We start from the raw sequence: 21,292 nt of genomic DNA on the forward strand, positions 1-21,292 counted from the left end.
CATGAAATGCATGTTTTAACGTGCAAAACAAATTAATACATGACTCGTTATTATCGATTTAAAAGGCAAAATCACTTGCGAGTAAAAGAAACATAATCTCCAAAGATTTGCTAGTGCTTCCAATTTAATTAGAAAATCAATTGTTAGCATGTCAAAACAATTTGGGATTCGATCCCATTTATACTGCAAATCATAAATTAAAAAAAATAAAATTAAAAGATTATAAAATGTGATTATTATTGTGGTGAAAGGTGGTTTTTAAAAGTATTTTTTTTATTTAAATATATATTAAAATAATTTTTTATTTTTTTTATTTTAAATATTAGCACATTAAATTATTAAAAAATTCTAAAAAATATTAATTTAATATTTTTTAAAAATAAATAATTCTAAAAAGAATTACTGCACTGCGAATGAGATACTAAGTAAAAACATCTATGGTGGACCCCAAATTAATGCCGATACATGTCAAAATTTCAACAAATCCAAAAAAAAAACCTAACTCTTAAAATTCTTAACAAGCAAGAAAACACTGATAAATAAAAAAATAAATCCTTATAAATTACACGTGGCTCAAGAAACCGGGACTTTCTGGTAATTGAAAAAAGATCGTGGCGGTTTCAGGATTCTCAGATGGCGTCATCAGTAATATATAAATTTCAACAAAGGATGCCTCAACAAACAGCAACTTTAACCAAACCCAGAATTTCTATTCGTTAAGATTTTCCAATTAAGATATTTTAGCAAAATCCTTTATCTATTTAGTTCCAGAAAGGAAAGGTTGTTTGTTTTACCTATCAGGAGTTAAAAACCTGAACAGGTACTTAGGTTGCCGTATTCAGATTTTTCATGGGATTTGAAAAAAGGTTTGAACTTTATGTTGTGTTTATTTTAGTTGGTGATGAGTTTCGTTTTCATTTGGTGTTTTTTGATTGGGTTGAATGTTATTAAGGGTTTGAGGGAAATGGATTTGGTTTTCTTTTTAGTAAAGTTATGTTTTTTTAGCTATTTTGTTGGTGTGTTCGAATGTTTTTCAATTGGATTTGATGATAGATTGTTGTTTAGTGATGTTGTCTTTAAAGGGTTAGCAGCAAATTTGTAGCTTTAAGTGTTGAAAATAGTAGGTTTTGATTTTGATTTTGATTACTGAAAGTACGAAAGTGGGTTGGCAACAAACTTGTAGCCTTTTGTGAAGGACGTAGAAAGTTTTGATTTTTGATTAGTGAAATTTGGAAGTTATTTGTATAGTGAATTTGATTAGATTTTGCATTTGACTATGGCTAATTTTGCAGCTTGCCTTCAGAAAGATTTGTGCAAGTACATAGCGCAAGGTGGTTGTGCTTCTTAAGAGATTTCATTAATTTTGATAGCCAAGATGATTGTATTTGAGCAGGATCCTGATGTTGTTCGATGGGGTCTCCATAATCTAATACATGATTGTACACTTCCGAATTCTGGTTCGTGTTATGCTGTTACTCGTCATGACAGGGATACATTTAATGCTGGGTATGTTAGAGAATATTATAATGATCCAGAATATGCAAATAATGTGGAGAACGATGCTGTTATTGCTCGTGCTCTTCAAGAAGAACTTTCACGGATTGCTGACGCGGAAGCATTTGGGTTAAATAACGCTGAACAAGAATCAATTATTATGCAGCAATGGCCTTGTTCTCATGAAAGATACCATGGTTCTGGTACTAGGAAATTCTGCTGCTGCTATTGAATTCCTTGGTTATTTGTGATCCTTTATTTCACATAATTCATTTGATTTCATGTGCCACGTGTAGAGCACAAGAACAATCAGGAAGTCACAAATGATCACTGTGAAAACAAAACGGGTGCTGACAATCACAGCAAAAATGTAGCAGATGACTCTAGCAAGGATGAAACAGCGATCCCTACTTCATGTTCTAAAAGTGTAGAAGATTCCCCTAATATGGAAGAGTTGGCAATTAATTCAAACTTAGCAAATGAATACGCTCTTGATGGTGAAGTGGGCAAGAGGATAAGCGATATGGTTCCTATTCCTGTAAGTATAACTTCTGCCAAGCTATACCCACGTTGCACTGAAGATTAAGATAAAATTCCTTACAGATTGAGTAAATGATATCCTTTCAAAAATGAAGAATTGAGCATCCTAGATTTCTCATTTGTTTTCTGTAGCTTGTTCCTAAAACTAATGGAGAAATACCATCAGAAGATGCAGAGACATCAGATCATCAAAGGCTGCTAGACAGGTCTTGTATATATTCTCCCCTCCTTTGTTTTTAAATTTATGCAATTTTTTATCCTGGACTATTTCATAAGGTATGAATACCCAAGTAATTTGTCCTTATATGATAATGTACTGCTTCAAACTACAAAAAGAGTTACAGAACTGGCTGGAAGTGGATTATTAGATGCCTTCTGGTATAGCTCTCGTTGGAATATTGCAGATATCTTTGGTTTTTAGCAGATAGATTCATATTATTATCATCTATTAACATTTTAGGTTAAAGGTTTCAATATCTAAGGCATATGGTGTGGATGCTAATATTTTTCATGTTATCCCATTCTCCTACACTATGGGTTTTGAGATCTAGGTTTTTTGCATGTTTCATGTGCGTCTTTCCTTGATGAATGTTGTGATGTTGCAAGTTATTTAGTTGGGGGTCGTGCCTTTTAGTTCAAGTCTGTAATATCTTGACTGAGACAATATTTTTAATTTAATGTTCTGTCTGTTTTAGGTTAAAGGTATATGATCTTGTTGAGAATAAGGTTCCAGGAGATGGTAACTGTCAGGTTGGTACCTTCTTTATTTTAAAGATAAACGGTTGTGCAAAAAGCTTACTTCTGAAGCTCTATTACCTAGTGTTATTAGCTCAAGTTATGTCTCATCAGTTTGTCTCTTTTGCAGTTTCGTTCTCTGTCAGATCAACTCTACCGTTCTCCTGAGCACCACAAATTGGTGAGAGAACATGTTATTGATCAGGTTGGTTGGCGTTTAACTAAGTGCACTTCTGTGTACATGTATTAGAGTCTTATTGATCCATTCTTATACATATAAGCGTAAACTGTACTTCTGTGTACATGTATTAGAGTCTTATTGATCCATTCTTATACATATAAGCGTAAACTGTAATCTTATTCCCAACAATGTTGATTTCATCAGCTCAAGTCTCAGCCGCAAATGTACGAGGGCTATGTTCCTATGGCTTATGATGACTATCTGAAGAAAATGAGCAAGTTTGTTACTTCTCTTCCTTTTCTTTTAATCTCCTAAAACTTTCTTGAAATATATTCATGCTCATATGTATATTTTTGCGGCTAAAATTAGGGGTGGTGAATGGGGTGATCACATCACATTGCAGGCTGCTGCAGATTCGGTATGGGCAACTATCTTACTGTTGTACATTCCCTCAAGTTTTGTCTGCTTGTCTTTCAGTCGATCTTGATGTTATTCATTAACCCTTTGTGGAATATATCTAGAAGTTGTGAATTTGAAGAGAATCGCTGATAATGATGGATTATTGAAAATATCAGCTAGTTATTTATGCAACTAAATTCACCTAAACCCGTAGTCTCCACCTAGTTGAATTAATTACATAATTCTTTTTCCTTCACTCTGCTTTTTGTGAGACCAAATTCTTCATGAGATGACGAGATATAATTTATCATTTCTCTTAACTTTAATTAAATGTCTGCTTTTGTGTTTTTGAGTGATTCTTGCAAGAGTAAGAATTGTGAAATTGCTTTTCTTGTCTCTCGATAACTTTTTCTTGATGCATAATATAACAACACTACGTTCCAAGTAGTGTATCTACTAACAGGAAATATTCTTGTAAACCGGCTTTGTTATATTACTTTAATACTTTTTACTTTTTTAAGAGCTCATGTATGCTACTTGTTTTCTGTCTGTAATTTTATTTTAGAGATTTAAAGCTTATTTAACTGATGTATTTGCATGTTGCCATGTAATTGCAGTATGGTGTCAAGATATTTGTGATAACTTCATTCAAGGATACATGTTACCTCGAGATCCTTCCACAGGCTCAAAAGTCCGATCGGGGTAAGATTAGACTTTTCGAACTTGTGTGCTAATTAATAGAAATCTAAGCTGAAGAATGCTTCACTATCTTTCTAATATATGGAAAGTTTATTGTAAGATTGGTTTTTGCTGTAGAATAAAATTTATTGATTATGCAATTAGGAAATGTAAAATTTATTGACTTGTCGTTGATTATGCAACTTGTGTTTTGTAGCAGTTATTTTCTTGAGCTTTTGGGCGGAGGTGCACTACAATTCAATATACTCAGAAGGAGGTAAACATTTGATCCCATTGCCAAAGCATTTAAAATTGTTCTATGATACTTATCTGTAGGGTCTATCTTTCCCTGGCTTCCAAGTTACATCTGATGTGGTCTATGGCTTTTATAAAAGCAATTTTGAACAAGTTATGAAAACTTCATGTGTGAAGTCCTGTTCGGGGGAGTAAAAGAATGCTTGATATAGTTGTTCCACAGTTTCAACTGTTGTTATTCTCTTTCTGGTCACCTGCTCTAATTCTCTTTCTGGTCACCTGCTCTAATTCTCTCTATCTCTAATATAGAGCTACCGCAGTTGGAATCGAAGAAAAAGGACTGGTGGAAGATTTGCAGCTGGGAACTTCATCGGCAAACCTCATAAGAAGACGCTTCTGTGCTCCATGGAAAGCCTTTTCATTTCATTTTCATACAATGGCCTCGACAAAGGAAGTGCAGAAAGCAAATGCCATACTGCTACTACTTCGTCACTTTCAGCTACCTTTGTGCATATTACTTCGTTTAGATTTGACTGCCATAGTTCCATCCTTTGTATTGTGTCCTGATCTCTTCATTATTTTTCGTTCTTGTTTCCGGCTGTTCTGACTGTACATATTAGGCAGGGCAACTGAGGGTTTTTCTCCCCTTCATAGCAGAACCCGGTGACACTATTCTACTTCTAGAAGGTATATTATTAAAAATAAATCGTAGTTGCTGTATTTCTTGCATCCTGTTTCCTTTTTGCCGAAAACTAGGAAGGTTTGTGCTCTTCAGCCTGTGCCTGTATCCTGACATTTTTTCCAAACCCAGAATGGAACAAAACGTGTAGTTAAGACTGAAGAAAACAAGAAAAGAAAAATATCTCCTTCCTCTTCCTTTGTAGAGGCTATGGAATAAACATGACAACAGAAAATAAATTACCATTACGGCAAGATTTTAATTTACCTATAGTTAATTGAAAAGCTATCCATAGAGAAATTGAAATTTAGAAAATATAAAGTTATTTTTTGTTAATTTTTTTAATGAGATAGATCGAAGGACCTTATTGGTAAATAGATAAAACATCAAGGAGTGATCGATAAAAAATAAAGTTTTAAAATTGATAAAATCCATAAACTTTAGGAAGATAAAATGAAATTAAACTTTTTTTAAAAAGCTGCTAGTTTTCTATAAACGACAAGTCATCCCAAACAACTAGCTAACTAGAAGATCTGAAATGAAAACCACAGGACAACACAAACTCTTCTTCCTCTTCCATTCACCCACCAAAACCCCTAAAACCTTACACCACCAAAACCCAAATCTCATGTTCATCATAAAAAAACCCACCTCTAAAACCCTAAAATCCCTAGCCTACACATCTCAAAATCCAATCTTTCCCCTTATAAATCATAGAACCAAGAACCCACCATACACTTATACACAAACCAAGAAATATGTGGATGTGAACATGAAATGGAAAAAAAGATCAATACTTTGATTCAATAGAGCATATTATACACAAGTCCAATGAACTTAAACCCATCATATTTTTGAAAAATGTGATAGCCCAGAATCCCAATGGTTGTATCCCTATCTCATGTGTTTCAAAGTAAGGCTTGCATTTTGATGTGAAAATCAAGGCTGCAAGGTTTTTGAGGCAATACCCATCAATTTTTGAGGAGTTTACTGGTCCACAGTATAATTTGCCTTGGTTTAGATTGACCCAAGAAGCTGCTGAGATTGATGGAGGAGAGGTTGTATGAGGATTGTTAAGAGGATTTGAGAGAGGTTGAAGAAGTTTATTTTGATTAGTAAAGAAAAGGTTTTGCCTTTGAAGGTTATTCAAGGGATATTATGGTATTTGGTTTGCCTGAGGATTTCTTAGAGTGTTTGGATAAGAATCTTTACGGGTCTTTTAGGGTAGTGGAGATGGAGGAGGAAGGGTTAAAGGGATTAACTGTTGAGAGTAAAGAAAGGGTTTTGTCTGTTTTGCAAGGAAATTAGATGAAAAAGGGAGTGTATTCTGATGAACCTATGGAGGGAATTGAGTTTCCACTCTTCCCAGCAAAGGGAAGAGTGAAGGGAGGAGTGAACAATCCCTAAGTCTAACGTCCAAGATTGGATTTAGATTTGGATAATGCTGATGAAGACAGTGTAGAAATAGGTAGGGTGTAAAGATTAAGTAAATTAGATCTGAAAGTTGTGTTCATGCCATTCACTGGTTCTGGTTACCTTCTCCGAGGGCTCCTACTTGGGTCCATGTAACTTCTGTTGCTACTGCCATGTGTCCAGTGAACGCCAGTTGACGTGCAAACTTTCTATCATTGCGTTGCATTCTTTTTGTAATCGAGAGAGTATTACTAATTGTTCGAATAGAATATTGGTAAGAAGAGAAAAATCCAATTTCTTTGGAAAAAAGGTAAGAGGGTAATTCACTCAAGAGAAGAGAGGTCGAAATTCAAAGTGCAACAATCCAAAACACTTGCCCTCTGAAGCGAAAAGATCAAATATCATATTTTACCACTGCCAGTAACATTTACATTTCACTCCTTTTTTACAGACTCAACATTTGTGCCTGTACTCCAAGAGAGGCTAATCAACTATAAATTGCCCTCTCTGATCTTCTCTTGACTGAGAACTTGCCTTTTATTCTGTGAGCTGAATTTACAATTAGATATTAACAAAAAACGAAAACATCTTATTCCGCAGGCCTGTTTATTTACATCTATTCTTCTTCTCTACAGAGACCGCAGCTATGAGAAACTTGCAAAAATCACCTTCCAAGTTAGCTGTACAAAATTCATGCTCTTTTTGCTGTTTTAAGGCGGCAAAGATAAAGCACCCTCCACGTTTCCACATTAAATCACGTTAGGAGAAGACTGAGGATGACCATCCTAAGCGCCTTTCTGTAAATGAGAGAGAGAATCATGTGTACACTGGTAATAAACATTTTCCAGTAAGTTACTACAAAGATTCCTCACCTCCAGTTGTGATGAGCTTCTCAACACGCGAAACGATATGTTTACCGTAAGTGTACCTCTTCAGGGCACTCAAATGAACCCTAATGCGAGAAAGAATTAACTCCAAACTTCGATCATTGCAGGTCTCAAGAACCTTCTGTACAACGTAATTTCCAAATGGATCTTTCATCATAGCCTGCAGTTTTACATTCCAAATACATAGATCATCCAGGCACTAATCAGTGAAAGTAAATAAGGGATCGAAATTGGAAGCCTCAAAACAAACATAGGCTGCAGTAATCTCAATGATCATATACATGAAGAGCATGTTGAGATTGGATGATCATTCATCAATAAAAAAGTCAATACCGCAGAGTACTGGATATTTAGAATACCATGGATAAAAAAAATACACAGAATAGAAGTATAGCGATTAAATGACAGAAAAAATCGAATTTTAATACCACATGACAGTTCTTTTTTCTTTTTTTTTTTCAATAATTTTTTATAATAAATCAGGTTGGGCTCAGATTTCTGATGTGAGGGTATTTTCATCAGGACCAGATAATGCTAATTAAGGCACTTGTGAACTGACCTGCAAGGGCTCATTTTCAACAGTGGAACCAAGTATCTCATTCACCAAAAGTTGGCGCTCCTCAGGGCCACCAAATGTCAAGCACTTCTCCACAACATTTGAAGCAAATTTCTGCTGACTCATCAAAACAATATGTCCTGCAAGCTTGCTAATAATAGCAGATCGTTCTTGTGGCTTCCCATGCCCAAGAACATGCTATACAAAACAGAAGTATGAACATCAGGAAACTAATGAAGCAGTAGAGAAGCAGATATGTTAAATACAGAACAAAGCCGGCCATTTCATGCCAATGATGCAACATAATCCAAAAGCAAGATCAAACCCACATCTTTAGTCCACATAGAGAAGTCAATATGGATGCAGAGCACTAGATCTAACAGGCTGACAAAAACTTTGAAATCCTTGAAAGTGAAAGTGTCAGGGATATTAATAATTATAACGTTCAAAACAAGGCACTCAATACTCCCACTCGCATATCAAGGACTTCACTACCCAGTCCAGGATGCGGATCCTTGATGCTCATTAATATTCTTGCAATATATGATCTTCTTTCACACGAGGAATTTATTTTCCCTTATAGTCTCCTACACGTCTTTATATTGTTAGATATTGTTATAGCAGGAAACTAAGGTGACATGATAATATCTTAACCACAAAGAAAAATAAATCCCTGTAAATTATAGACTACTTCTGCCTTGCTTATCTATCATATTCAATGGACTTTGACAAATATAAATAAAAATTTTAGGATTAGCATGTAGTGTAACCTTAACTGGACAAACTCATATCTTAGGTGCAAAGAACTTCACTTGCCAGTCAATACATGCATGTTGGATCAACTGGAAAATTTTCAATACCTGAATGACATAATTTCCATATTGATCTTGTGCCAAAGTGTACACAGACTGCATAATTTCATCCATAATAATTTGCCGTGTATTCATGTCCTTACAATGCTCCAGGACCCTCTATTGGTGCCAGATCAAAAAATTGACAAGTCAATAATGATCATATATTTACATCAAGAAAGTGCATAAAGAGTAATTCCTAACCTGAATGACACGGCAACCATAAGGATGGGTGGACAGGGACAAAACTTGCCCATAGAAAGCTGAGATGATGAACTGAATTCGATCTTCCTGGACACACTCTATACACTTCTGAATAACATGATTGCCATTCTGATCACGAATGCATTTAATGACAGAGCCATCAAGCTCTACCACCATCTGAGTCTGTCGATCCACATCAATCATCTCCAAAGCCTGTGGTCAGATTTAGCACACTAAATAATTTGAATAGCCAGAATAAACAAAAAGGGCAATGATCTTGCTCATAAGGTAATAAGCTGCAATTCATGAACTGATCAAACAATTCTTCTTCTTTCCTTGTGGTGGATGCATTCAAGAGTACTAAATCATAATTTTTGAATCATGCATTTAAGGAGTTCCCTGGCATCACACCAAGCCACATCACAGTGATAAATCAAAAGGTCGAGGAACTGGATAGTGCTCAGCAAAGTAAGCATCACCAACAACAATATTCACATAGAAAGTATGGATGCTTCAAGCAGATATGGGATGTCAAGTAAAAATATCAAAGGCACATGCTGAGAAAAAACATGCAAGAGTGTGTGCAAATGATGTATGTATGACAGCAAACGCATAGAAAAGCACCTTCTGGATTACTCTGCATCCATACATTTGAAGACTGAGAGGTAAAACATGACCAGTAAGTCGACTGACTAACTCAAATCTTTGACTCTCTGTACCATGATCAAGAAACTGTGCATTCAAGAATAACAATGCAATATTAACAAATCATACATAGAACATAGAATTATAAAGGAGATATCGGCAGTTAGAATTTCAAATAGAAACAATATGTACCTTTTGTATGACATAATTTCCAAACACATCAGTCATCAAGGTACGAGCATGAGGAATAATTGTTGGTGGGAGGAGCCACTGGTGGTGACTTTGAAACACTCAGAGGGGATAAAACACACTGGTTTTATTACAAAATCCGAAGCTTACAATTAATTAACACAAAAGCTTAAACACACCATCTCTCTCTCTTTCTCTTACTAGTGTTCCTCTCAATTCTCTCCACACAAATAAACATAACTGAGCACTCTATTTATACATAAATTCAGAATACGAAAATCTACTGTTCCAAGTGTAAAGGCGGCTGTTGACCGGCGGTGTGAAGGCGGCTGGCGGCTGCGGCTGGTGGCTGGCGGCTGGTCGGTGGCTGGTGGCTGGTTGCCTTCCTTGACCTTCTGGATGTTGAGTTTAACATTCAACAAATCTCCCCCTTAAACTCAATCGAGGGATGTCATGCCAAGCATGAACTTTAATCGGATAAATACTTCTCCTTTTAATGGCTTGGTGAAGATGTCAGCAACTTGATCATTTGTGTTGCAAGATATCAGTTGGACTTCTTCATTCTTCACATGTTCCCGGATAAAATGATGACGTGTATCAATGTGTTTGCTCCTCTCATGATACACTGGGTTCTTTGCCAATGCGATTGCTGATCGATTGTCAATGTAAATCTCCGTAGGATTTTCTTGAGGAAATCCCAAAAACTTCAGCATATTCCTTAACCATATTGAATGGCATACGACTGAGTTGGCAGCAACATACTCAGCTTCACAACTTGATAATGTTACAATCGATTGCTTCTTGGATGACCATGTGAAAGATGTGTCTCCCATGAAAAAGACAAACCCTGTTGTGCTTTTCCTTTCATCCAAATCTCTACCCCAATCACTGTCCGAGTAGCCTACAAGATTAAAGTCTTTACTTGAGGTATAAAACATACCTTCATTCATTGTGCCTTTGATGTAGCGAAGAATTCTCTTGGCTGCATTCAAGTGAGACTGGTCTGGTGTCTCCATGTATCTGCTGACGAGCCCGACTCCGTAGAGTATATCCGGTCTGGTACATGTCAAGTACCTTAAGCTTCCTACTAAGCTTTTGAAGTAAGTTGGATCAACATTTCCAACCTTACTCTTCCTCAATTCCACTCCATTCTCAACTGGAGTTGATACCGGATTGCAGCTTTCCATCTTGAACCTTTCAAGAATATCTTTGGCGTAACCGCTTTGGGATACAAAAATCCCTTCTTCCTTCTGCGTTACTTCTAAGCCAAGAAAATGTGACATTAGACCAATGTCAGTCATTTCAAACTCCTGTACCATGCTTCGTTTGAAGTCTTCAAACATGGTAGGGTTGTTGCCGGTGAATATCAAGTCATCAACATATAGGCACGCAAATAAGATGCTGCCATCTGCTTCTTTCTTCACATATACTGCATGTTCATATGGACATTTGTCAAATCCATTATCTTGAAAATACCTGTCAATTCTGGTATTCCAAGCACGTGGAGCTTGCTTCAAACCATAGGGAGCTTTCTTCAACTTGTATACTTTGCCTTCATTTTCAGCATCAATGTATCCAAGTGGTTGTTCAACATAGATTTCTTCTTCTAGAAAGCCATTCAGAAATGCTGACTTCACATCGAGTTGATAGATCTTCCATCTATGTTGTGCAGCTAGTGAGATCATCAGTCTGATTGTCTCTAGCCGGGCTACTGGAGCAAATACTTCTCCATAGTCAATGCCTTCTCTCTGTTTGTAGCCTTTAGCCACTAATCTGGCTTTGTATCTTTGCACTTCTCTTTTGGCGTTCTTCTTCGTCTTGTAGACCCATTTGACACCTATTGCTTTCTTGTTTTCTAGTAGATAAGTCAGCTTCCAGGTATCATTCTTCTCAATGGCATGTATTTCTTCATCCATTGCTTCTATCCATTTCTTTTCTGTGACAGCTTCATCGAAGCTTAGTGGGTCACTATCTGCAAAGAAACAAAACAGAGTTGTATCTTTCATAACCTGAGTGGTATCGTACAACTCTTCAAGGTTTCGCATCCTTCTTGGTCCTTCTGACGAGGATGCTGATGGTGGTGTTGATGATGATGCTCCTGGTGTGTTCCTCCTGTTGAATACAAGAAAACTGTGTACCGGACTTTGTGGTTCAGCTGCTGGCACAATCGGTTCTTCGACAAGTACTGTTGGTACTTCTTCACCTTCAAGGATCAAATCAGTGGTGATCCATTTGACTGCTTCTTGATCACCATTCCATTCCCAAGATTTATCTTCTTCAAAGATAACATCTCTACTCGTAATCACCTTCTTCGTGATGGGATTATACAGTCTATATCCCATCCTTCTTTCACCATATCCGACAAAGATGCATTTCTCGCTCTTATCATCGAGTTTTCTCCTTCTTGCATCTGGGATCTTTGCATATGCCACACAACCAAAGACTCGTAGATGAGTAACATTTGGTTTGTGACCACTTCATGCTTCTTCTGGAGTAACTCCTTGCAAACTTCTGGTTGGACAGCGATTCAATAGATACACTGCACATGATACAGCTTCAGCCTAGTATTGCTTGGGCAATTTCTTTGCTTTGAGCAGACTTCTTGCCATGTCAAGAATAGTGCGATTCTTCCTTTCTGCTACACCGTTCAGCTGTGGTGTATAAGCTGGTGTCGTCTGATGTCGGATGCCTTGTTGTGTACAATAGGCTTCAAAGTCATTGGCTGTATATTCTCCACCTTGATCAGATCTCACTATTCTGATCGTATAACCAGTTTGCTTCTCCACAATTGCTTTAAAATCTTTAAAACAATTGAATACTTCTGACTTCCTCTTCAGAAAGTATATCCACGTTTTCCTGCTAAAATCATCAATAAAAGTGAGGAAGTACCTATTTTGTCCAGTTGACATAGGCGTGATTGGGCCACACACATCTGTGTGTACTAACTCCAGTGGCCTTTTTGCTCTCCAGTTGACTTCTTTGGCAAAACTGGATCTGTGATGTTTGTTGAGGACACAACTCTCACAGACTTCATCTGGATGATCAATGTAAGGCAAACCTTTGACCATCTTCTTGCTTGCTAGCATCTTCAAACTTGTGAAATTCAGATGTCCAAGCCTCAGGTGCCAAAGCCATTCTTCACTGTTGGTGATGGCACTCAAGCACCTTGCTGCATCATACTGGATGTTCAAAGGAAACATCCTATTCTTGGACATTTTCACGTAGGCCATTAATCTCCAATTGTTGTCTCTAATTGCTAGATGACAATTCTCCGAGTAAAAAGTATAGCCTCTCTCCAAAAGTTGACCTAAGCTGATTAGGTTCTGTTTTATGACTGGGACATAATAGACATCGGCGATGTAGCTGGAATCGCCATTCTTCATCTTGACTGGGATGTTGCCTTTACCTTTGAATGGAACCTTTGTGGTATCTCCAAAAGTAACTAGACCTTGCTTGGTCTCATCTAGATTACTAAATAACTCTCGGTAGCCGCACATGTGATTGCTGGCTCCAGTATCTAGGTACCATATGTCCTCCTTTTTCTTATCAAGTCCTTGTTGGACAAGAAATGCAGTTTCTTCTCTGTCATCCTTCTCTACATAGTTAGCTTGCTCACGTATGTCCAACGGAGCTTTCCTTCTGCATTTAGTGCTATAGTGCCCAAATTGATTGCAACTATAACATTGGATATTCCTCTTGTCACGGTTATTGTAACCGCCTCCTCTTCCTCTAGGAGTGAATGTTTGTTGTCCTCGGCCTCCTCTAGTGGTGTTTCTACCACCTCTTCCTCTAAAGCTTGTATTCCAAGAACCTCTTCCTTGGAATCTCTGGAATCCTCCTCTGGATTGTTGACTTCCTCCTTGAGTGGTGTAGCCACTTGATGAAGTCTCCCCTTGCTCATATCTGTCCTTGAGAGACAGCTTTGCTTGTAAGGCATGCTCAATTGCCTTATCTCCATTTCGTTTTACAATCTTCTGCTCATGAGCTTGCAAAGAACTCATAAGCTCATCAACCGTCAACTTGTCCACATCTTTGGACTCTTCAATTGCGACAACAACAAAATCGAATTTTGGATCTAGGGATCTCAAAATTTTTTCAGTGATTCGAGAATCGATGAGGGCTTCTCCATTTCTTCTCATCTGGTTGACTATCACCATAATCCTTGTGTGATAATCAGAAATAGACTCCGAGGCCTTCATTTGCAATAACTCAAATTCACTTCGCAAAGATTGAAGACGAATCTTCTTGATTCTGTCAGCACCTTTGTATTTCTGTTGGAGAGCCTCCCATATATCATGTGATGTTTCAGCGGAAGTTATTATCTCGAATGTGTCTTCATCAAGACCTTGGTAGATGATGGTCTTGGCTTTGTTGTCCTTCTTTCTGTTGACTTTCAAGGCTTGCTTCTGAGCCTCTTGTAAAGCATCTTCTCTTTCTTTGGACTCTGGTTCATCATAACCAGTTTGTACAATATCCAAACACTCTTGTGACCCAAGAAATGCCTTCAATCTGATGCACCAACTATCATAGTTGTCTTTGGTCAGCTTAGGGATGAGTGTATGTGTACCTTCTGTAGTCATTTTACTCTTTTAATGACTATATCGTCTTCTGGGAGCCGAATTTGACCAAACGGACACTGTAGATCGATCCGGAATGGTCCAAATAGTTGGGAACCGGTCTGACTTTGTTGAAATCGGGTCAGAAAATGGGTGAACCGGTCAAAAAACCAATTCTGTACGGCGGGCGGTTCGCTGGGTTGAACCGGGAATATTCTGTGGAATATTCGGGGAATATTCTGGGGAATATTCCTTCGGCTCGGCTGAGTCTGGAACGCGGCTCGGCTCGGCGCGAGGTACGGCTCGGCTTGTGGCTCGGCGCGGCTCAAATATGGCGCGCGTGTGGCTCAGTCGTCTTCAACCTCGGGGCGCGTGGGATGCGCGTGGGCGATCTGGCTGAATATTCAGGCGGCGCGTGTGGGCTACCCCGAACTCCGATTTGGCTGATTTTTGAGGCAGTGAGTTCGTCTTGATGAGCTCTACACTATGGAATGATCAAAACTTGTTTTTGACAATTTTGAAAATTCGGATATACCCCAAAACTCTTCTGTTTTTCGATGAACGGGGCTCTGATACCAATTGTTGGTGGGAGGAGCCACTGGTGGTGACTTTGAAACACTTAGAGGGGATAAAACACACTGGTTTTATTACAAAATCCGAAGCTTACAATTAATTAACACAAAAGCTTAAACACACCCTCTCTCTCTCTTTCTCTTACTAGTGTTCCTCTCAATTCTCTCCACACAAATAAACATAACTGAGCACTCTATTTATACATAAATTCAGAATACGAAAATCTACTGTTCCAGGTGTGAAGGCGGCTGTTGACCGGCGGTGTGAAGGCGGCTGGCGGCTGGCGGCTGGCGGCTGGCGGCTGCGGCTGGTGGCTGGCGGCTGGTCGGTGGTCGGTGGCTGGTGGCTGGTTGCCTTCCTTGACCTTCTGATGTTGAGTTTAACATTCAACAATAATCTCAGGGAATATCTTGTTCTTCTCTTCAACTGAAGCGGTTTCTAGTATCTGCTGAATAAACCGACTTCCATATTGATCCAAGCTGCATTGCATAAGAGATGTTAAACTCAGTACTCCCAATACTACATGAATGAAACAAACACCAAAGCAATAATTCAATAAATACCTGAATTCAACAACCTGACCAGCAATGTCTGAAAGTTCAAAAGAACCGGTTTTGTTGTTCTTAAATCCTTCTAATGAGGATGATGAGGGTCTTCTTTCCGCAATGCAGCCAATATCAGACTGCCATGACCCAATGGATCCTCCTATCGAATTCCTCATCATAGAAGCTAAGTGTGCAGCTTGCTCGCTCTGAAAACTTCCAGACCCAAAAGAAGGAAGCGTAGATTTTGCCACTGAGTTCTCTGGATATGGCATGCTAAGACCATATGATGAATTCCTGTGGTATCCCTGATTCAAACCACCAGATTTGGTTAGAAGTGGCAACTCATATTGTTGCTTCTGTTGAACAAGCAATGTCTCGAGGTAAGCTTTCTGAATCCTGTCCAAGTCTCCATCTGAAGCGCCAAAATAGTTTCTAACTGGAGGAGGATCACTAGAAGTAGCTACAGGACACGTTGCACAATCTGAAATTCTTTGCAAGTACTGGGGATAACATGGGTCTAGAGACCCCACTTGATTTCCCAGTCTATTAAAACCATGCCCAATTCCATGACCACCTAAAGCAAAAACAAAATTTCAAACAAGCAAGAAATGTATCTACTATCCAGGTGTATATTGTACATATAAATTCCATGAAAGCTTCGAAAGAAACAAAGATAACCTGTATCAAGATGATTCTTGATCACCGAATTCAATTTTTGAGTTGAATAATCATCAGGTACACGGCCAGTGAAATCCACAATTGGAACATTTGCATTTTGAATATGAACATGTGATCTTTCCAAACATCCAAGGCCCGAGGAATTCATTTTTGAGTGAAGATTGAAAGAAGAATTTCTTCTGGAAATACTAACTTCCCCGTTAGAAGTTATCTTAGAAGTATTACGGTTTGGTATGATCCCATTGTCTCTTGGCATATCGGTATAGCTGGTCGAAAATGAGAGATTTACTACCTTAGATTTTTCTCTGAGTTGCTGCTGCAGAGTCTGGTCACCACTACTGGGCACATTAAAAGGAAAATCTGGGTCATTTTCCAGATCCATTTGCAGTTGACGTCGTACATGACTCTCTTGATCTGTGAGTCTAGCATGCAAAAGGCTTAACCCAGACAACGAGTTGGCAATTTCACCAAGCTCAGTAATGCCAGAGGAATGATCATTTTGGAAACTCATGCCAACAACATTCTTCTTCTCAATAGGACCAACTCTGCCGCCAACATGACGTAGATTTGAAATAGCAGACATCCCACCCAGCTTCTGTTCAGGTGTTGTACTCCTAGACAATGATGAACCCACAGCAGATACCAAAGAGTGAGACAAGGTATCAATGCGGCTTTGATTTCCAGTAAAGCTAGTGGTAGCTGCTCCTGAATGCAAGCCTTCAAGGGATTCCATTCCATAGAGTAACCCAGCTTGATGAGGATCACATACACCAGTTGCATCCAGAAGATCACCAGAAGCATTATGACTTGCTGGTGATGGTAGGTGACCTGGTATGGAAGTGGACTGATCAAGTCCTTCCTGAAAAATGTAAGAATGCCATTTGTCAACTGTAGAAAACGAGCGAAATGAAATGCAACACCTATCATAGAAAAGAGATAACAGAATGTATCACCTAGCGTTTGCTGGTGTACATGTCAGTTGAATCCAATTAAATTAGTTGAATAACAATGGGCAACACTAAAACTGCTTTTCAAGTATAGGGAACATAAAAATGAAGATGGTTTCTATGAAAAGAACTTCAAATCTTTTGTTTTAGAATGTCATCTCGGCATTGTGTCTTTAAAAATAGAGAAAAACAAAATACCGCATGAAAAGTCATTGTCCATCAAGTCCCTCCTCTTAATCAAAAAAATTGTTGCTTAATCAATGCTAAACTTTAAAATCGATCAATAGTCAGATTTGACACTTCTCTGAAGTACCAATGGTTGCTTAATTAATGATAATAAAAGTTTTTACTAGATTAAATTTGCTTCATTCATAGTCTTCAGCTTTAAATGTTGCAACTAGCACAAAGATGTTGTCCTTGATAGCCGAAACAGACTTCAATAGTTTCCATAATAAAAAGAAAAAACCCCTTCAGCATGATTTCTTGGACAAATGGCTGAACCAAATATGAATTCGAAAATGTTCAGTTATCAATTCTTATAGTATTATTAAACAGTTGACAGGCTAATTCTTGTATAATCTCAAATTTTCAAATTACCAAATCCACTACCTGAAGAATGTCAGCAAAACTTTTCCTCCTCGGACCAAGCCTGGAGCCCTGCAATTTATGACTATCTGAAATTCTATCAGGCCACTCGGCCGAAGCATTCCTAGTGAGACAAGTTCTATTTGAACTCCTCAATTCTGTCAAATCATTGTCAACCTTATGCACTGAAAGTCCCGGCTGCATTGAAAACAGCGAAGAACGATCACTATCATCAACCACCTTATTATTCCTCAAGTCCCCAATACCTCCAAATGAAGATCCAGAAGACTGAAACCTTTGTGCAACACGCCAATCCTCCTTGGACAACAAGGGTGGGGGCAATCTTGGATTAATGTTATCATGAGAATAGTAATACAAAAGATAAGATTGGTGAGAGCGAATCTCATCTTCAGCCAAAACCACATTGTTACTCGCACTGTTGACGTCACTCAAGTTATGGTTCCTAAAAAGGCTTCCCACGGCATTAAATGATCCTTCAACAGTGGGTGGAGCACTACCACTCCTATATATATCAAGATCCCTTTCTATGCGTTGATTACATCGCTGTGATTGTAGAATCAATCCCAGTTCGCTCTGAAAATTACCTTCTGAGTTAGAAGTGAGCCCCCCTTGTGCATAATCATCTACTGTATGTGGCTTGTTTATATTGCCGCCCCCAGTGACCATCTCTCAAAGAAACTGAAAATCAGCAGAATACAATAAATAACCAAATAAAAAATAAATAAATCCAAACTTCCACGCTAATTCTATGTCTAATTGCCAAAAACAAATTACAAAATTCTTTTAAACAAAGAGGGGTCAAGCCTATTGAAATAAAAAATCCAAACTTTATCACTAATTCTCTGTTTGGTCGCTGAGAAAATTTACGAAATTCATTTAAAGCAAAAGGGGGTCAATAAAATGTCACATTTAGCAAAATCAGAATTTCTGAAACATAAGATTTTACGAAAAAAATAAACATAGTATGTGTTAAGTACTTTTCAAACAAAGTAAAATTAACAATAGAAAAACAATAAAATACTACTTTATTGCAGGAACATGACCAGACATGTAAGAAAATAATACCCACGTAAAAAGAAAAAGCTAAAATCAAGGCCCATTACCTGTATCACTTAAGAAAAAAATCAAAGCATTAATTTTAAAAAAACTGAACTTTAATCAAAGCATTTACGTATTTAAAATCAAGACAGAAGAAGCTCATAAAATTTATTCCTTTTCTTTAGCGTTCTTTCTCAGCAACCAAAAAGAGCTTTGAAAAATTAAAATCAAACAACAAAATCATAAATTGCATCATGATTAAATACCTTCACAATGAATCTCCACATCAATGGAAAAAACTGGAACCTAGAAAAATAAATAAAAAATCAACTATAAAATACACGCATGTAACTTCTTTAAAAAGAATCTAAAACAGACATGAATAAAAAACGAAACTTGGGAGGGAAAAGAGGTTACGCGCCAAACGATGTCGTATCAAGAATTGATAAAAGCTTAGTGATCAACGAGAGGTAATTAAAAAATGTGACACAAAAGAAAATAGGGGGGGATTTACAGAGGGAGCGAGAGCATGGAGAGAGGAGATTCTTTCGAACGTCACTTTTTTTTTTTTTTTCAATTTTTTTTTTTATTATTATTATTATAGAGAGCGAAAAAGAGAGGGGATTGTGAGGACCGTTGATCGAGTCTCGACATCTGTTACTAAAACGTCAGTCTACCACTTTCGCTTCGCCGGCCAAGTTTTTTTTTTGCTATCCTCGATTTCTATTTTTTTTAATTACAACCTTTAATGTTCTGAAGAATTTGACAATTTTTTGTTAAGAATAGAAAAAATTAAAAAACCACAAATTAAGAATTACCATAAAAAAAAAATGAAACTTATTCAATTGATATGTTTTATTTTGGTTCCTAATTTATCGATTCAGTAGTATTTTTTTAAAAAATATTTTTTGAATTTTTTGCTCTTCTAAATTTATTCTCTATCGTATGTGAAAAACAATTTTTAATAAAAAAAATTATTAAATTCAATATTGTTTATTAGCAACAAGATCACTTGAAAACTACAAAGTCTCACGTACGTCAATTAATCCTTTTTATGAATATTTTGTGTTAGGTCACATCATTGATTGAATTGATAAGGACCCACCTTGTTTCTGTTTTTTTACGAGACCTCGTAGTTCCTGTCCTTGACAGTACTTAGGTTGAATTCAAATCTGGATAATAAAAAAAAAAAAAAGCATACAAGTAAAAAATATATTTGGTTTTAAATTTAAAATAAATATGTTTGTTTGATAATTTTTTAGTAAATTTTTATAGTAAATATAAGATAAAAATAAATTCATCTCTATCTCCACCGTTAAATGCTTACTTTAACCCATGCAGCATCACTTAATAAAAAACCAAAATCCAAAATATATAGGTAACTTTAACTATGTTCCAAGACCTCTACTTAAAATTAAAAAAAATAATCAAGAATAAATAAAATATATTTTTTAATTATACTTTATAAAATAAAAATTAACTACACTTAAAAAAAAACCTCAAATACAAAATAACAAACTCTGTTGATTATTTTTTATTATTTTTTTGATTTATTTTGTTGAGATTTTTTTAATGGTATTAATAATGTTATTATTAAAGTTTTTGTATGCTTATAGAATCTTTAATTACAAGAAAAAAAGAAGAGAGATTGAAAAAAGAGTCAAAGATATAAACAATAAATATGGAAACAAATCTGATACTTCATGTATATGCAAAAACATCCATATAGATGCATGGAATTTAGTACGTTCTATGTATATAAATACTACTCGTAATTTCACTGCATCATAAAAAACACAACACTATAATTTTTTAAAAAAGCACAGCACTCCTACGTACTGCTACCAAAAGAGAAAATTAAGAATGGAGAAATCTCCTTTTAAGTCAGCACTCGTGATTGTCTTGGTATTTTCTACAACTTGTAAGTCTCTCTTTTTATTTTATTTTTTTCTGCGAGTTTATTGGCTATGTACTTTTCTCTCATACTTAATCAATCTGTGAGGATAATAATTATGAAAAATTATGATATGTGTGGATCTGGTTCATATATATAAATCAAAACTATTTAGTATTTTATATATATATATATATACCAATGAGTGTGGCTGTATTTGGCGCTTTGTTTAGAAAATAAATATTTAATTAACATGTGAGGTTAAAATCGAAGCATTGCAAAATAATTAAGGTATTGTATATTATTAGCGATGTTGGCCGCGTAAAAATTTCTTTGGAATATTTTTTTATTTGATTATAAGATAATAGGTATTTAAAAAAAACAACAAATAGAATAATATGGGAGAATTTTTTTTTTTTTCAAAATTGTTTTCTCTAATTCACACACACACACACATATTTATTTGGAGTGATTGCTCATGAATGAAAAAGCAAAAATGTTTGGCAGATTTTCTACCTGGATCAACTCAAGCTACAGAGATCACAAGGGATCAGATGGTGCATCAAGAGTCTTCGTCAAAAATAATGATCAGGACATGCACGAACGACGCCGTGTGCATCCCCTACTGTCCTAAATCTTGTAAACGTGTTTACTGTGATAAACAACCCTATCCATATCAAAGCAGGTGCTTTTGCCAGATGAGTGGATTTTCTCTCAGGAGTATACTCATATCAATGCCCTGTGTGCAG

At 36.7% G+C, this 21,292-nt stretch overlaps 2 protein-coding genes and 1 pseudogene across 6 annotated transcripts; 2 read left to right on the plus strand and 1 right to left on the minus strand.

Annotated features, from left to right (window-relative positions):
* Positions 1-339: 339 nt before the first annotated feature.
* LOC118060014 (OVARIAN TUMOR DOMAIN-containing deubiquitinating enzyme 9) lies at positions 340-4,959 on the plus strand. 5 transcript variants are annotated; one of them, XM_035073095.2, is made up of 11 exons: positions 340-866; positions 1,293-1,697; positions 1,791-2,032; positions 2,167-2,240; positions 2,730-2,784; positions 2,900-2,974; positions 3,155-3,228; positions 3,320-3,368; positions 3,967-4,051; positions 4,245-4,304; positions 4,592-4,819. In XM_035073095.2, exons 2-11 carry the CDS (start codon positions 1,376-1,378, stop codon positions 4,666-4,668), a joined length of 1,113 nt encoding a protein of 370 aa, XP_034928986.1. In that variant the 5' UTR covers positions 340-866; positions 1,293-1,375; the 3' UTR covers positions 4,669-4,819. The 5 variants fall into 5 exon arrangements, with proteins under 5 accessions (XP_034928986.1, XP_034928987.1, XP_034928984.1 ...); XM_035073096.2 differs by having other exon boundaries at positions 342-866; positions 4,248-4,304; XM_035073093.2 differs by having other exon boundaries at positions 343-820; positions 4,603-4,959.
* A 182-nt stretch (positions 4,960-5,141) lies between these two features.
* On the plus strand, positions 5,142-6,712 carry LOC118060016 (protein WHAT'S THIS FACTOR 9, mitochondrial-like; annotated as a pseudogene).
* A 36-nt stretch (positions 6,713-6,748) lies between these two features.
* Positions 6,749-19,196, minus strand: LOC118060017 (pumilio homolog 4). Its single transcript, XM_073411880.1, has 12 exons — positions 18,916-19,196; positions 17,615-18,289; positions 16,059-16,917; positions 15,399-15,954; positions 15,227-15,314; positions 9,710-9,787; positions 9,497-9,604; positions 8,873-9,085; positions 8,678-8,788; positions 7,821-8,015; positions 7,247-7,421; positions 6,749-7,171 (listed from the first exon to the last, which is right to left on the minus strand). The coding sequence occupies exons 2-12, from the start codon at positions 18,275-18,277 to the stop codon at positions 7,134-7,136; spliced, it is 3,084 nt and encodes a 1,027-aa protein (XP_073267981.1). The 5' UTR covers positions 18,278-18,289; positions 18,916-19,196; the 3' UTR covers positions 6,749-7,133.
* Positions 19,197-21,292: the final 2,096 nt, after the last annotated feature.

The sequence above is a fragment of the Populus alba genome, chromosome 10 (genome assembly GCF_005239225.2).
Source record: "Populus alba chromosome 10, ASM523922v2, whole genome shotgun sequence".
Classification (NCBI taxonomy): domain Eukaryota; kingdom Viridiplantae; phylum Streptophyta; class Magnoliopsida; order Malpighiales; family Salicaceae; genus Populus; species Populus alba.

Excerpts from the sequence above, each read along its gene's own strand:
- LOC118060017 (XM_073411880.1), bottom strand. The coding sequence starts at position 18,277 with ATGGTCACTGGGGGCGGCAATATAAACAAGCCACATACAGTAGATGAT. Across the intron at positions 9,086-9,496 it reads GATGCAGAGTAATCCAGAAG|GCTTTGGAGATGATTGATGT; the intron begins GTGCTTTTCTAT and ends ATCTGACCACAG. Across the intron at positions 8,789-8,872 it reads ATGGTTGCCGTGTCATTCAG|AGGGTCCTGGAGCATTGTAA; the intron begins GTTAGGAATTAC and ends TGGCACCAATAG.
- LOC118060014 (XM_035073093.2), top strand. The coding sequence starts at position 1,376 with ATGATTGTATTTGAGCAGGATCCTGATGTTGTTCGATGGGGTCTCCAT. Across the intron at positions 1,698-1,790 it reads TGAAAGATACCATGGTTCTG|AGCACAAGAACAATCAGGAA; the intron begins GTACTAGGAAAT and ends TGCCACGTGTAG. Across the intron at positions 4,305-4,602 it reads TTCAATATACTCAGAAGGAG|TTGGAATCGAAGAAAAAGGA; the intron begins GTAAACATTTGA and ends GAGCTACCGCAG.